The sequence below is a fragment of the Cynocephalus volans genome, chromosome 13 (assembly GCF_027409185.1).
Source record: "Cynocephalus volans isolate mCynVol1 chromosome 13, mCynVol1.pri, whole genome shotgun sequence".
In the NCBI taxonomy this organism is placed as follows: Eukaryota; Metazoa; Chordata; class Mammalia; order Dermoptera; family Cynocephalidae; genus Cynocephalus; species Cynocephalus volans.
Window position 1 is genome coordinate 28,877,545 of NC_084472.1, and position 17,852 is coordinate 28,895,396.

At 39.3% G+C, this 17,852-nt stretch overlaps 1 protein-coding gene across 1 annotated transcript in view; it reads right to left on the reverse strand.

Moving 5' to 3' along the window:
* The window catches only part of KLHL14 (kelch like family member 14), a 95,974-nt gene extending 79,125 nt beyond the window's left edge, over positions 1-16,849 (reverse strand). Inside the window, exon 1 of the mRNA XM_063077557.1 lies at positions 15,900-16,849. Within this exon, the coding sequence (XP_062933627.1) occupies positions 15,900-16,849 (950 nt within the window). The remainder of the gene's footprint in view (positions 1-15,899) is intronic.
* Positions 16,850-17,852: the final 1,003 nt, after the last annotated feature.

Consider the following 17,852-nt stretch of genomic DNA (forward strand, 5'->3'; position numbering starts at 1 on the left):
CAGCTCATGGCAATATATACATATTTTTAATTGTCAGATCTTTGACATGCAAAAACAAATTATTCTGTGAAAGTTTACCACATTCTCCAAAGCTGAATTGTGGACGAGTATACTGGGAGATTTAAATTATTCTAGCAAATTCTCTAGTGTAGTAGGTACTCAAATTTCATCATCAGGAAATAAATGCCCTAGAGTCTGGTAATTCTGATAGCTTTCTCTATGACTCATGTCCCTTTTTCTCATGTCAATTAATCAGATTTCTTTTAATTTTGCAACAAATTTTCCCTAAACTTATCTTCCAATAAATCACTATTAGTGTTTTTCTCCTATCTTCTACAGATATGTAGCAAATTGGAAAACAGAAGCAACTATTTGTTTAGTCCTGTGACTTCCAAAGTGTGATACAAAAGCCACTGGTACCCAAACCACATGGGGTTCTTGCTAAATATGCAGGTTCCTGGGACCACATTGCAGACCAACCTACGCAGAATCGCTGGAATGGAGCTGGAGAAGATATATTTATTAAAAAGGTCTGTGATCGATTCTTAAGAGAAATGCTGGTCTAGGCAAGATTTTCTGAGATTGAGGAGAGAGGATCTACCTTTTTTTCTCTTCTAGTTTTGCATTACTGGAAGCGCTATTAATACATTGTTAACTTGGATAATTGCTCAACTGTCTATATAACTGCCTGTAAAGATCTAGCTGAAAAAGTAACATTTTAGTTAGTTTCCCTAACTCCTTATGTTTTACTCTTGGTCCTTGCTATGACTAAATTGTGTCACCCCCCCCTCCCACTTCCCACCCCCTCAAATTCATATGTTGAAGCCCTAACCCCCAATGTGTCTATATTTGGACATAGGAGCTTTAAGGAGGTAGTTAAGGTTAAATGAGGTCATAAAGGTGGGACCCTAATCCAACAGGACCAGTGCCCTTGTCAACAGAGGAACAGCCACCAGATCTCTCTCTCTCTCTATGTGCGAGCATACAGGAAAGGCCATGTGAAGACACAGTAAGAAGGCAGTTGTTTGCAAGCTGGGAAGAGTGGCCCCACCAGAAAACAAGCCTCCTGGCACCTTGGTCTTGAACTTCCAGTCTCTTGAAATGTAAGACATTAAATTTCTGTTAAGCCACACAATCTGTGATATTCTGTATGGCAGCCCACGCAGACTAATAATACAGCCCTCTTTATAGAACTGTCTAGCCAACAGGAATGTAGGGCAGAAAAAGACTAAGTCTCACACTCAGTTTTGCAAATTGGCACTTGAGGAGCCCTTATGATCCTTGGGAAAAGATTTTCTAAATTTCACCATACAATTGCTACACTTTATAGCAACCCATCAACTACACCCTGTATGGAGAATGTGGAATTCACAGAGGAAGGTGCTCTGTTTGGTGCTCATGGCACTGTACATACTCAGTAAATGTTAATGGATAACAGTGTTGCAATGGAGGAAGGGGCAGGGAGGAGGGATAAAAACAGTTATAGCTGAAGAGATTCTTGTCAGCTAACTTGGCAGACTCTAACTAGCATCTATACATTTCTTTGGGCTTTTCTTTTTCTTTGAAATTTTATATGTTTCTCATGCTGTGGGACTTTAGAGTTTTCTCACCATACACATACAATATGAAGCACTCTTCAGACAAATTTTTCTGAGGCGAGATCATTCTTTCTAGGTCAAAAAGACTACTGTTTTCTGGTACTTGGGCTGAGTTTGACTACACTGATGAAAGGCTAGGCTTGAGGGGCTCTTTCCTGGACAGGGAACGCCCCTTCCTTGGGATGCATTTCTACCTAGACTAATTGCTGCTGGTTCAGTTTATTATCTCCTAACTCTGGAGAAATCTCATGACTTGACTTTATTTGAGTGCATTAAAAGTGTTGTTTAAATACTTGCATTTCATTTTTGTATTGCCTACTTTCTGTCTTTCCAAATTTTCAATATGAGAATGTCTGAGTGACAGTTGAAGTTTGTCAGGATTCTTGGTGTTCTGAAGTGACTGTCTAGAACTAAGTACCTTCTCTATGTGACTAAGACCCTTGCCGAGAGAAGATGCCTTCTAATGACAGAAACAGTCACTAATTTAGAGAGGTTGTCTGCTCTCTCAGGATCCGTTGGTCACACATTCTAAAATCTATAAAGTTATCATATACTTTTGATAATACCTTCTCCTTTGAATATCCAGATGAAGAAATCCACGTTAAAATTCCTACCACCTTGTGCTCAGAGCTAAGATGGTGGTCCAGAGTTGCATTTGTTGTATAATAGAGATAGAAATCTTTTAACAGAAAGCAAGAATTTGATTGTTCATAATACTCACAGAAATTGTTCCATCCATAAACATAAACATAAACATTAAGCCTAGGAAAAGATTTACTGATCACTGTCTCATCTCTATACAATTGAAGTGACAGTTAGTGAAGTAACAGTACCTAACCTACTAAGTGTAGTAAAATTAATTTTTTGTCCCTAAGGAAAATTGCAAGGAGACTGTAGCAAAGGAAAGATCAAACCAGACAAGTTATTTTCATGATAAATTTAGCTCTTTTGTGTCAGAATCTGCCTTGGTGATATGTGTGGGGAAACCTTTAATTGAATCTCAGCTGTGACTGAAAATCTTGTGCTTTGCTCTTTCTGCAGATCCCCACAAGGAATCCTTTGCATCACCATTAAACTGAGAGCTTGTTTTTTAGTTTTCCTTTCTTTTGACATATTTTTTCTTTTTCTACAGTGGTTCTTGTGAGTTATCACTGTCTTGGCAAATAATTCCATCTTATTTCCCTCAAATAATTATTACATAAACATTATTTGAAAAAAAATTTATGTGACTTTAGGAAAATTTAAGTAAATAACTTGAGTAATAAATATTTTTTTCTTTGAATGAAAGATTTGCTTATCCAAGTCCATACTATTATTGAGAAATACAATGCCTATGTCAACCAAACCTAGATAATCACATGAAGAAGAAAACAAGCAACACCAAAATTAATCCCAGGTATTTTTCTTTGCCACACCAGACACCAAGATTTTTTAATAATAGTCATTATGTGTCATATAAAAGTATCTGGAGAATTTTTCACTGTACATCTGCATGCATTTTCTTTTCTTTTTTGTGAAATAGAACACCCACTTCCTGCAGAATATAGCCCCAGCTGTGATCTAGGTACCATAAGAAACCCTACTAAAAATGCTTAAATGACTCTTATAGCTCAATAACAAAAAGACAACACAACTAAAAAAATGGCCAAAGTATATAAGAAGACATTTCTCAAAAAATATACATACACTCATATGTATACAAGTGGCTAGTAAGCACATGAAAAGATGCTCAACATGATTAGCCATTTGCAAAATGCAGACCACAATGAGATAGCACTTCACACCTTCTAGAATGGCTGTTAATGAAAAAGACAGATAATAAGTGTTGGCAAAGATGTGGAGAAATTGAAGTTGTTATAAACTGCTAGTAGGAATGCAAAATGGTACAGCTGCTTTGGAAAACCATGTGGCAATTCCCCAAAAGGTTAAACATTTTTTAAATGTTAACTGAAATACCATATGAGCCAGCAATTCCACCCCTAGGTGAAAAATATATGTCCATGCAAAACCTGTGTATAAATGCTCATGGTAGCATTATTCATAATGGAAAAAAGTGGAAACAACCCAAAAGTCTTTCAACTGGTAGATAAACAAAATATGGTATATCTATACAATGAAATATTATTCAGCTGTAAAATGGAATGAAGTACTGGTACATGCTGCAACATGGATGAACCCTGGAAACATTGTGCTATGCGAAAGAAACCAGTCAAAAGATACCAGATGTTGTATGATTCCATTTATATGAAATGTCCAGAATAGGCAAATCTATGGATGTAAAGTAGATTAGTTATTGCCTCGTGCTGGGGATGGATAGGATAGCAGTGGTGATGGTGGTGGGAAGGAGGAATGGTTGCTGATTGCTAGCAGGGATGGGTTTTTTTGGAGGGGATGATCAAAACGCTCTAAAACTGATTGGGGTAATGGCTGCACAGCTATGAAAATACAGTCGTCTCTCAGTATCCATGGGGGATTGGTTCCAGGACTCCCACCGATACCAAAATCCTCAGATGCTCAAGTATCTTATATAAAATGGTACAGTATTTGCATGTAACCTATGCATGTCCTCCCATATACTTTATTATTTTTAAATTTTTATTATGAATATTGATGAGATACAAAGCTAATCGACACCCCTTGTGCCCACGATGTGAAGGCCAGATCCACACTGGGAGCATACCCATCACCAAAAATTACTTTTGTACCCCATGTCCCCCACCCAACCATCCCCCAACTTCCCTTCCCCTCCCCCCCCCACTCCACTTTGTAGCCTTAGGAATGTTCCCTCCCTCTGCAAGACCAACACACTACTGTGGTCTTTCCTTCCTTCTTTCTCTCTTAGCTCCCACATGAGTGAGCACATGTGGTATTTATCCTTCTGTGCTTTGCTTATTTCACTCAACATAAGTTTCTCCAGGTTCATCCATGTTGTGGCAAATGAGAGAATTTCATTCTTTTTTATGGCAGAGTAGTATTGCATGGTGTATATATACCACAGTTTCCTTATCCAATCATCCATCGATGGACGTTTAGGTTGGTTCTATATCTTGGCTATTGTAAACAGAGCTGTGATGAACATGGGAGTGCAGTTATCTCTTTGACATGATGGTTTCCATTTCTCTGGGTATATACCCTGAAGAGGGACTGCTGGATCATATGGAAGATCTATCTGTAGTTGTTTGAGAAACCTCCATACTGTTTTCCATAGTGGTTGTACTAATTTACAGTCCCACCAACAGTGTAGGAGTGTTCCCTTCTCTCCACACCCTCACCAGCATTTGTTATTCTCCTCTCATATACTTTAAATCATTTCCAGATTACTTATAATACCTAATACTATGTAATGCTATGTAAATAGCTATTATACCATATTGTTTTTTTATTTGTATAATTATTTATTGTTGTATTGTTATTCTTTATTTTTTTATTTTCCCCACGTATTCCCAATTTGCAGTTGGTTGAATCCTTGAATGCAGAACCCAAGGACATGGAGGGCCAGTGGTACTAAAAACCATTGAATGATAGACTTTAAATAGGTGAATTGTATGATATGTAAATTACATCTCAATAAAGCTGTTCAACATGAATCTACCATGGTTTTTCTGATTGTTGACATGGATAGATCAAGAGGATGGAAGATTCCAGGACTGACCTGAGCTCTGACGGTTACTCAAAGGCAGATACAATCAACATAAACTTAAAACACAAAATGTCAGATAAAATGGATAATGCTTCAGCATTATCACTATCAGAAAAGCATCAGGACTCAGGCTTAGGAATCTGATTCTAGAATGGACGTATTGTACGGAATTAGGAGTCCTAACAAGTGAACAAAAAGGCAAATTAGATATAAATAGAAATACTCCTATGAAAATGAAAGTTGTTGATTATTAAGTATTCACAGCCAGGCACTATAGTAAGTGTACAACACTTAGTATAACATTCAGAATTGCCCTAAGGAGGTGGGCATTGTTATGTGCATTTTATAGGTAAGGAATTTGAAAATAGGTTAAGTACATTACCCAAGGAGAGGCAGCTTATAAGTGGTGAAGGTGGGATTTGAACCCACATTTGCCTGACTTTTAGATCTAAATTACTATGCAATTAAGATATTTGCACTATATCCTTAACCTTTTTATTTGTACCTCCTATTACGGGTTTCTCTCTCTCTCTGTGTGTCTCTCTCTAATCATTTTGGAGTCAACGCTTGTGAAAACCTTAAGAGAGGGAGATTACAAGAATTGCCACTGACAGTAGTGGTATGGTTGCTATAGTAACCAATCCACCAAATTGGTCTGTGCTACTAGGTGCACACTTCTTCCTCTGTAATGCACCCATACTGCTGGGATCCCCCACAGTGTCAATGAACCCCTGTTAATGTATATGAAACAGAAAGTGCCGAGGGCCTAGTCTATATCTTACAGCAGTAAAGTGTTTCCTTTAAAGTTTCCCTCTCTAACTCACAGATTCTACATTTCCTCGTTATCCCTTCCTTTTTATACAGGATGCTCTTGTGTGCTTGGTTTTGAGAGGTGCTAAAAATCAGGGCTAAACAGTTGTCTGCTGCTTTGTTCTAAGCAGGATTTACAAATATAATTATTTTCTTTTTAGTGACAAATTGACCCTCCCCATCCAGTAACTCCCCACTCAGTGCCAGACTATGAATTGTTGACCATCCCACTCCCACCCCTACATACAAAACAGACCTTTATCTGATAAAAATACATCTCAGAAGTCACTGTACAGAAAATTTGAAGCTAACAGCCAAAAATATGCAGTTTGACTGTGTACACACACAGACACACGTACACATGACCATCTATCTGCATTTTTCAACAATGCCTCTATATTTACAAGGGCTCTTTCTTCTCAGATATTGATGCTTTCTCTCTGCCTCCTCCTCTCCATTTCACTGGCCTCGCCTGTCTTCAGAGGCACCTGAAGGCACATAAGGCAGGGAAGTGAAACCGACTGTAATTCTTCAGTTCACTTCTCTGCAGCCTCCAGTGAGCCAGTCTCCATACGGTGGCCCAGCTGAGCTCTGAGGAAGTTCAGAGTCCCTGTGCAGGTGCAATTTACCAGCACACTCACAGGCGCTCTGGGAGCAAAGAAGCCAGACGTGTATGTGAAAAGCTCTGGGAGTAGCAGGAAAGGAAGTCTCTAAGCTTGAGTGTATGAGATTAAAAAGAAGGACTCTTCTCTATAAAAGAAAGAAATGACTTTTTTTTTTACCTAAAAAGGCCATCATTTCCCCTTTAAAGAATTATATATAAATGGCTGAGAGCCATCAGAAATTCTAATTTTCCCACTTCCTTCTGATGCCCTTGGTTTCACCTTCAGATCCCTTCAACTTCATTCTTCTGGCTTTAAAAGGCTCTGACCATGTTTGTGCTATCAGTGAAATCACAAATATGTTCTACAGTTTTCCTGATGGGCAAAAATGTTTTCAGGTAAAATTTGCTTAATGGATCTTTAAAAATTAATAATAAGTGAATTTTAAACAGCATTTTGTGTCTAGATTTTCCATTATTTTAGCTGGTCCTTACCCAAAGCTCAGGAAGTAGTTAGAGCTGTAATTATTAACTCATTGTACTGATGTGGGACTCCACTAAAGTGGAGCTAGGACACTCATTTAGATTTATGATTCAAAGGCAGCAGCGTTTCCACAACAGTATTGCTTCTTTTCTTGGTTCAACTGAAAAAACATGCTGATTTTTCCACCCCAGATTTTATCTATGAGTGGACAATCTTTAGCAGGGCCTACAACTTCCTGTATGGTTTGGACAATCCCTCCTGCCACATCTCCAGCCACACACACCTCTTTCCAGTTCCTGGAAGTTACCAACAGCTTTTCTGCCTGGGGCTTTATACATGCTCTCTTCCTTTGCTTCCTCCAATTGCATACTCTGCCTCCTCCTCCCCCCCCAGACCCATTATTCTGGATATCTCATCTTTCAAGGCTCATCTCAAACGTTTCCTGGAAAGAAAGTCTTCTTTGGCTGTTCAGACAAGGTTACAGCACTCTCTCATATGGTGTTGCAACATATGGCACTTTTCTGATCTATAGCATGTATTGCCATTGTGATTAATTTACATAATTATTTACTGTCTCTTTTTTTTACTGTAAGTTACATGAAGGCAGGGCTACATCTGTGTTGTTTAACTCTGTATCTCAGAACCTAGTACAGAGCTTGGTGCATTACATATGTTCAATACAAATTTGGGGGCTATTCCACAGAACAACTTCTCATTAGTGGTAAAGCAATGCACCACCCCACGTTCCCACTGGAGGTGTGACACGGGCATGGGCATGGGTTTAGAAAAGCTGCCCGAGGTAGTGAAGGTCTCCTTGCTTCTCAGGTCTACTGCCAGCTCAAATTACACTGGGAGTTAAGACGATTTTGCAAGGGATGCAGTTATATTTTCAATCTCCTCCTATTGGTATAACCAGCAGTCCCTTTGAACTCTGACACTTCTGAAACTCCTGCCTTACCTAGAAGAAGAACAAAGTTTTTTTTTTTTTTAAGTAAAACATTTTATTAACTCTGACTGTACACTTACAATTATTGAAATGAATCGACTTATAGGGGATGAGGTACCACGATTGGCTTTTTTTTGTGTGTGTGGAAACATTTTTCTTTTGAGGACTTCTTTTTTTTTCTTTTTAATGGAACTCTGTATATACCTCTGTAAATTATATAAGGCTGGGTACGTAGTGATTTAAATGCTTCTTGATTTGTTATTATCTGTCCAACGAACATTGAACAGCTAATCTTTAATTTCTAGAATTTCCTTGCTCATCTTCCTCTACTGCTAGTTCTTTCTTTCTTACTTTTCAGAGAGTTTACCTTTTCATTAATTTGTTTGATTCCCCATATTTCCTTGCATTTTTCTTCTTTTTTCACTTTCCATGATTTATTTTCTCTCTTTTCATTTCCCCACTATTGTAGGCTTTCTCTAGTAACTTTCTGCTTTACTTCTAATGTTGTAAATAGTTCTAACCCAATTTCCATTAATATTATTTGTGAGTAAACAAGCCCCCCCCCCGATATTTACAGAGAAATAGGCATACCCACTGTACCGTCTATGTCATAACTAATAGTTCCTCCTTTGGTTAATTTACCCTTTTGCCCATAGAAAAATAGCAGTTTTTTGTTTTGTTTTGTTTTTAAGGAAATCATTATTAGTAATTCATAAATCATGAATTACTTTGGAAGTTAATCGAAAGGACATGGAAAATTAACATATTTTTTGAAATTCTAAATGCATGACAGAAAGCATAAACATTTGTGGCATAATTTTAAAAATGGTTTTCTTGAATCAAAAAATAAATGGAATAAAGTTCCAATTAGAGTAATCATATTTATGTTATTAAGAGATACAAGGCATTTTTATAATTCTGGCTTCTATCTGTTGTATTTATCACTTGGAAGTATCACCAACATGAATAGTGTTCTATTGTTACAGAAACAATGCTGATGCCCCTCGAGTACTCCAATGCACAGGAATCTATGAAAAGCAACTTTTGGTTCAAATTCCAGCTTTAAGGTTTTGTTTGGTTTTGCTTTCATAATTATTTTTCATAGTTAAATTGAAATTTTTAAAATAAATTTTATTTGTTTATTTAAAGTGTATTGGTTCATTCTATTTTTAATAAGTCAATATTACAGTGACAAATCTCAGCCATCTCATTATTTAGTACCTTAATCTCAGAACTAATAATTAATTGCTGTAGACCAGTAGGATAGAATCCTGCCTTTCTAACGTAGTCCCTTCACTCTTCTTCATTGGTCAAGTGAAACTTTTAATCATTTCTGTGGTGTAGTAAAAAAAAAAATCTATGGAAGGTATAGACTAGAGTTTGCCTCTTGTGGAAGCCATGTCTACAGAATACATTCACAACTCCAGGTCATAAGGACCTCCACCTCAATGCTATTAAGACAATTGGGAAAATTACTTATCTTCTCTGAGCTTCAGTATTTTAATCTTTAAAAGGCTGAAAGGGTGCTGTAAGGATTAGAAACAATGTTAAGTAATATGTCAAGCTATTGGTAGATGCTCTGTTAGTGATATCTACTATTATTGTTGGTAAACAACAGGTGTGTGTGTGTGTGTGTGTGTGTGTGTGTGTGTGTGTGTAATCATCTGAAATTACCTCAATTTTTATTTCTTATTGGCAATGTTAATTCACACTAAACTGAACCAGTTCCTAAGTGTCTATCTCAATTATACTTAAGACCAATAGCAATTCATAGTGAACTCACATTTTTGGATTAAGATCTGGCACTGTGTTATAAGTGCCTTGGTTACAAATATTCAGAGAAGTCACTGTCTAGTGGGGGAGACAGACACGTAAGACACACCTGGAATGGGATGAGCTCTCCTCTAGAGGTTATTCACTTTGGAGGAGGCAGGGAGGGTCTATGGATATACTCAATCCAGTTGATTCACTCTGAAGTCAAGAATCCTGACAACACATGCCTTTTGATCAAAGCAGTTGGAGATACAGAATGGCATTTAGAAAAATAATTGTTCACATGTTCATTTATATGCCTAAATTAGTTTGCCGAGTATATGCCCGTCAATCTCAGAAAGCAGTGTGTTAAACTTATTTGTCTACTCTGATTTCCTACTGGAAATCATTAAAATACCATATAAACAACATTTAAGCTTCTTCTGAATAATGACCATTCTACATAAGGAGGTTCTATATCCAGTATTCTTGAAAAAATGAGCGACTCATTCATTGCTTTTAATTAATCATTATTCAGCTTCCTGGGATCACTAATAAAATTCCTTAATCTTATTCTGGAAATTTGGCATTCTAACTTGGCATGGTAGAATTATTTAACCCTGAATTCTTCCTAAATGGAAAGAAGGAGACTAATGAAGATCCTTTCCACTGGAATAAGGGCAGTTTTTTTTTTTTTTTTTTGTCTGTTTCGTTCACTGATCTGTCTCATGTGCCTAGAAGAGGGGTTGGTAAACTGTGGCCCACAGAATAAATCCAGCCTACCTCCTATTTTTGTACAGCCCCAAAACTAAGAATGGTTTTTACATTTGTTAATGGCTGAAAAAATCCAAAAGAAGAAGAATATTTCATGACATGTAAAAATCGTATGAAATTTCAGTGCTCACAAATGCAGTTTTATTGTAACATAGCCATGCCCATTCATTTATGTATTGTCCATGGCTGGTTTTGCACAACAAGGGAAGAGTGGAGTAGTTGCAACAGAGACCTTGTGACCTCAAAGCCAAACATAGTTACTATTTGGCTTTTTATAGAAAAAAAATTGCTGACCCCTGACCTACAATGACACCTCTTCTTAACTTCTTTTAATGTCAGATACATTAATATTTAACTCTCATAAGTTACTTTCCAAAAGGAAAGTCTTAAGTCTACATGCAACTCTAAGGTCAATCATCAGGCTATAGCCTGACACAGAGGGGGGTCATAGTAAGAATCAGGACATTGCGGGTGAGAACATAGACTCAAGTGCCACACTGCCTGGGCTCAGCTGTGTGATCATGGGCACAAAGCTTAACTTGTTTGTGCATCAGTTTTTCTGTCTATAAAATGAGGCCAGTGATGGCACCCACCCCTTATGGCTGTTACGAGAATTAAATAAGAGAATGTTTGAAAAGTGCTTAGGATATGACTTGCTATGTAGTAGCTGTTGTGAATGAGGTAATACACTTTGACAGTGTTTTTAAGGTAAGAAAATTGAGATATTTAGAAATTAGTTTAAGCAATGAATGAGCCTCGACACGTTCATAAAAATGGGGAAAAAATCCAGCATGAATTAAAATTTGAAAATGTCCACTTTTGTCAGTAAGTCCTCTATGCCATTATGATGCATTAATATCTACTCTAATTGCCTTTTGATTGAAGAATATAACTATTTGGCTCCCATACCTGTGATATAATTTTGTAATCAATGGTCCTGTTTCAGATGATAAACAAATTGTATTCTGAATAGTTGAGTAACTTCTGATACAAAATCTAACTACCTAACAACTTCTAATCTGAGGATATCAAATTGATAAAGGAGGTAACAATTTAGAGAATGCATGAATACAAGATTAGTTTGCTTTATTAAGGTCGTTATTCAGTTCTTAAGAAGAAAAACAATAGAAAATATTATCCTATGTTTAAAGAAACACTTTCTAAGTGCCAAAGCCAAGAATCAATGCTGTGTATTTGAAAATCTAATGGGTTTTTAATCATTGCGAGTAATTTTAGCAGAAAGATAATTAGCACTCCTGATGTTTAAATAGAATTTTACATTAATTTATGTGAAATCTTCAAATAGACTATGTTTTGTAGAAAGTGAAATCTTTGTAAGGTAGCCTCCTATTGTCTATAAAATCTAATTTCTTGAAAACTACACTTCAGTGTCAGACTCTACACAGGACTTAATAGCTGGTGATTAGATGTTTAAAAAAATATAATCATTTTCATGAATGCTTTTCTATTACAGGTGTTTTCCTGGAGAAGGTTCAATTGATCTCTGTTATGTGCAACAGACTTTCTTATTTCATAATCTTAATTTATTCAACTTTTTAAAAAAATGTATTTTAACATTTACTTATACATATTTGTGGGGTACAGCTTGTTTTTTCAATTTCACTCAACTTTCAATAAGCATTTGTTTAACTATTATATTGTGTAAGGTGCAATGAAAATGTAAAAAAGTTAGTAAGTCCAATCTGACTTACTTGGTATAATTACTGCATTATGCATTAAAATTTAAAAATACAAATAAAAAAGAAACTTTTTGGGTTACTTAAGTTAAACTTAGACTATAAATCTTCTGATATTTACTTTTTAATCTACTAAACATTGTATATCATGTTGCTTTATTAAATTAAGTTTTCATGCTTTAGAAGACTTTAATATTGACTTTTCCAGAAACTTTTTAATGTATGTATTTCTTAAGGGTCATATTTCCTCCAATAAAACAAAAAGAAAATAACCAAGAAATAGACTTCAAAATATTTTAAGTTCTTTCTACTCAAATCCTGTCATCTTTTTTAAAATTAAAAAAAATTAATTGACAAAAAAATTGTGTATGTTTTTAGAGTACAGCATGATGTTTTGGTAGTGTATATGTTGCAGAAAGATTAAATCAAGCTAATTAATATATCCATCACCTGATCTACTTAATTTTTTGTGGTGAGATTTTTAAAAATCTACTCTTTTAGCAATTTTGAAATACATAATACATTATTATTATTAACTATGGTCATCATGGTGTGCAATAATAGATCACTAAAACTTATTCCACTTTCTAACTGAAACTTTATATCCTCTGTCAAGCCCTGTCATCTTAAATTACTTATGTATGTATTTGAATTCAAGTAACACATTTCTTATTTTATTTTATTTATTGTCCTAATGTTTAGTTTGTTAAAATAGAAAATGAATCTGAGTGCAAATGACATACTCAGGAAAACTAATCAACTACATCAAAAATTTAAAATTAATTTGAGTATTTATGTAAAGACTTTATGCTTTATTTTTAGCTTATGAGAAGTTCAAAATTATTTAATAATCTTTAAAATAGTGTTTAAATTATTAATATGTTAATATACCTACTTTTTATAGATAACATACATTATTAAACAAGTAAATTCTCTTTTGAAGTTATTCTATTTGCTTTTATTTTGTACTTATTCCAATAGACTGGTTAATTTTAATTTTTCCATATTCCTCTTTAAAATTTGAGAAACTCTTCCATATTTAGACTTTAAAAACTCCAGGTGAATAAAAAGCAATAAATTAATGTCCTTCCACTCAATTGTCTTCAATAAAAGTGATGTAACTTCAAAAACAATTGTTTAACACATTTACCCCCGTTAAACTACATAAAAGTCTGAGAGAACATTTTCATATTACGTGGATGCTATCTATAATAAATGGGCTGATTTAATATTATTGGTGGCAACTCACAGCATTTTTGTCTATGTTAAAGTTAAGATCTTGATGGTTAATTTTGCATTCTTTCTGCAAATTAAAATTAGAATAATGTGATTATTTCCTAAAATTTAAAATGCTACAGTTTCTAATAATGGTACAAAGTCTAAATTATATTACTCTGAAATCAACAATAGATCAACAATAGGTTTACATAAACTATTTTCTTTTCTATATCTTCCTCTTTTAAAGGAAAATAGTTTTCTTCCTACTGTAGAAGTATCAGATTCTTGCAGCATCCATGACACTTGTAAGCATTCAGTGGTCAGACACCAGTACATATCCTTCAAATGATATGGCCCAGTGAAGCTGGAAGGTGTCGTCACGGAGCCAGGCAGCCTGGTATCTAAGCCATCCGCCAGGACAGCCAGCAGGCCCCAGCTGGTATGCTGAATCCAGACTAAGGTAGGAAATGATTTTGCATTTTGAAAGTCAACTCTTCTAACATTGAATCTTAGGACATACTTATTAAACGAAAGTGCAGTGAGGGCTTCAAAAATTATTTATTGGATCAAGTTTATAAAGCTCATCTGCCAAAATTACTCTTAGAACAAGACAAATCTTGATTTTATTACCCATCTGGGTTTCTGAATTTATACTAGATTATACATATTTTTAAAAATATAATAAATGCATGTCCAGGGCTATCACTGTGTTGTCTGAATTTTTGATTATGTATGATATACGTTAAATGAAGTATACTTCTAGGTCATTTAAAAGTGATAAAAATTAAAATAACAATATTAATGACCAATGCCCATTGGTGTGGTAATATGTGCCTATCACACTGAGCTTGCCATTTTGATCTTTAGAAAAATGAAAAACCCTTACAAAATAAAAATACATTTCATGGTCTTGTTCTCACTTGACTCCCGTGCTCACTATTCAAACACATGGGGGGTTGGATTCTTGTCTGTGCTTTTTTTTCCTGCTGTCATCTTTTGACACCACAATTCATTAACTCATCTCCTTCAGATATTAGAAAAATCAACTTACAGGATTTCTCGTGCCTCCTGTTGGCCTCACATGAACTCTAGTGCTGCCCAAACAACTGTAGAGAATATCTTCCATTTCTTAAGATGTTAGTTACTTAGGTCTGGTGGAAAGAAAATTTTTTAAAACCCAAAACATTTAATCCCGTTAGGCTGCACAAAGTGGGCCCTATCCTATAGACACCATTCTGAATGGGAAAATGCCAGGATAGATTTTCAAACCATGTACTCTCCTAATGTAACACTTTGGTGGTTTAGGCTGGAGTAGCCTGGCATCTGGAATCATGATGTTTTATCATGAGAAACTGAGAAGATACTGTTTCTCTTTTCTAAAAAGAGAAAGAAACCCTCTGCTAGGGCTCATTAAAAAAGGTTTTAAAATTGGAGCCAATAAAACAGGATTGGCAATTCCTACAGCCTTTTTATTTCAGTAGCATTTGAAAAAGACATCATTTCTCTCTCCCTTTTGACATGACATCCTATTTGCAGCACACAGGCACATTCTAAATAGCAACAGCAGCAACAACAACTTCCCAACTTCTCTGTGAGCAGACACACGACCGACTGGAGCTAGAAGACCACCCTCACTCCCAACTGCATTCCTCTTTGAGACAGGAGTTATTAGCCAGGATTCACCCCGCCACCCTGAAATCTCTTGCTTTGCTCTCTTTTAAAAGTGATAAAAGAAAGGCTTTCCAGTAGATAGAAAAGTTTGCCTGGGTTCATGACTCACGTTTCCAATAGCGACCCTAAAAGACAATGCATTTTGCAGCTCTAACCTCCAAAGGCAGCAGACCTCCGTCACGAAATAACAAAAAACAACTTGAGCGTGTGACAAAAAGACTATGAAAGCTCTCTGCTAACACGCCCTGGGCACTTCTGCTGGCCCAAGGCAGGAAAGAGGAGGAGTGGATTGGTGGGGACTTCTCATCAGAGAATGCTTTTCCTTGAGCAAGTCCATCTTGAGATTTGGAGGGAGGGCTGGCTGAGAGAGGCATCCTAAGCCGCACTTCTGACTGCTCCGGCCTTTGGCCACACCTGCCTGTCAATTTCAGTCGCTGAGTCCACAATTCCCACGTTTCTCGTTCTCAGGATATGCAGAACCTGGGCTTTGTAGCGCTCAGGGATGCTGCTAGGCCAGTTCCCTATGGACCTTTCGGAGACCCTGAAATCAACTTTGTCCAAACAGTCTGAACTGTTTGCGTTTGTTTTCGGCCTGCAGGAGCCTCCCGCCCAGCCCCCCCGCCTTCTCCCCCCTCCTCCCTGCCCTCTCCCCTCCCTCCGGCCTCTCGGCTCTCCCCTACCCCCGCTCTCGTCTTTGTTGTCTCCTACCTGCTGGCCAGGCTCTGCCTGCAGTGCTGCCTGAAGGGCATCAGGTGGTAGTTCATGGCGTCCAGCAGCAGCTTCTGGCAGACCGGGTCGGTGCGCATGAAATCCACTGACTGGACCCTCTCCACGAGCTCCGGGGCCGGGATGAGCGCGAAGCGGAGGCGCTTCATGAGGTCGGGCGCGTACTGCATGCGGGTCTCGCGGTCATGCTCCAGCCACAGCACGGACATCTGGAAGAGCGCCAGCTCCGACTCCACGGGGGGCGGCAGCGAGTCCAGCAGGGCGCGCATCTCCTCGAAGTTGAGCAGCAGCACATCCTCCACCAGGTACTTGTTGGCCAGCTTCTTGGTCTCCTCCAGGCCGTGCAGCGCGGCGATCTTGCACACCTGCTTGTAGTTCTGCACCGAGATCTGGTCGTTGAGGAACTGCACGCAGAGCTTGGTGACCTGGGGGATGTGCAGGATCTTGCTGACCGACAGCACCTCCTCCACCGTGTCTAGGGAGAGGGTCACGTTGGCCGTGTAGAGGTACTCGAGCACCAGGCGCAGCCCGATGGACGAGCAGCCCTGCAGCACCAGGTTGTTGATGGTCCGGGGGCTGGTCAGCAGCTTGTCGTCGGGGGAGGAGGAAGGAGTCCCGGGCTCCTCCTGCGGCTGCTGCTGCTGCTGCTGTGGTGGCTGCTGCTGCGGCGGCTGCTGCTGGTGGTCCTTGGGGGCCCCCAGGCCGTCCTGGCCGCCGACCCCTCCCCCGAGAGGGGGGTGGCTGGAGAACAGCGATCGGAAGTACTGCGAGCAGGAGGCCAGCACGGCCTTGTGGCAATGGAACTGCTGGCCCTGGGCCGTCAGGGTCACGTCGCAAAACAGCTGCTTCCTCCACAGCAGGTTGAGGCCGTGCAGCAGGTTGTCGCTGTGGCTGGGGTCGAAGGTGGAGGTCCTGTCCCCGGATCTGGACATGGCGAGCTGACTCGGCGCACCTGGCTTTAAACCCTCCTCCAACCTGGCAGACAAGGGTGGGGGATGGGAGAGAGGGGAAAAGGGTGGTGGTGGGGGGCGGGGTGTGGCCGGGGTGGGGAAGGGTGTGGAGGGGAGGGGAGGGCGAAGAACAACAATCAATGCTCAGCCAGGCTCCCTCCCGGCGCGCTCCGGACCCTGACCCTAGGAGGAAGGTCTGAAGGCGCTGGATGGATCTGTGAGCGCCCCCAGAAGGGCCCTGTCTGGGGTCCTGGCTCTTGTTCTCCTCCCTGCTACTCCTCTAGCCACCTCCCACACACTTCGTCCCTCACTTTCCTAAAACCACCCCGGCTCGGCTCTTGGCAGCGACAGCGGTGGCAGCAGCGACGGCAGAGTGGCAACTGAGGCCGAGACACCTATTGGGCTCGTGTCCATGCCGGGCCAGATGAAGCGAAAGGCCGGGGAGTAGGGAGCCGAGGGTGCCCCCAAAGCGCAGAGGCGACCGACGTCGGAGGTTCCAGGTCAACTTGTGCCCGAAGCTTTGCTTTTCGCAGTTGGCCCAGTTTTTTTTTTTTGGGGGGGGGGTAGGAAAGGGGACTGGACAAGCGTGCGGGTGGGCGAATGTTAGCTCTCCAAAAGCTGGGAGCCCTTTCGATGATCTGTGCTGCCCCGAGAAACTCCTAGTCTAATAGTCTGAGGGAGGAGATAAAGCCCTTTCTTCTCCCGGGCAAGTGCAGCGGAGCGCGGTGAGGACCAGCTCAGTGGACTCGGCAGAGGCGGGAGCTGTCCTTATCAATTCTAGCTCATTTCCCTCACCCCGGCCCTGCTCGCTTCCCTGCTTCGCAAACTGTTGGCTTCCTCGTCACCACTCAGTTTTGCTAATTTTCCAGGGAAGCCTTTAAACCTGGCAGGAGAATGCTTCCCCCCCCCCCGCGCCCCCCGTCCCCTGTCCCCCGCCTGCCGCATTTCAAAGCACGGAAGTTGAGACATCTATCCCCCCTTGCAG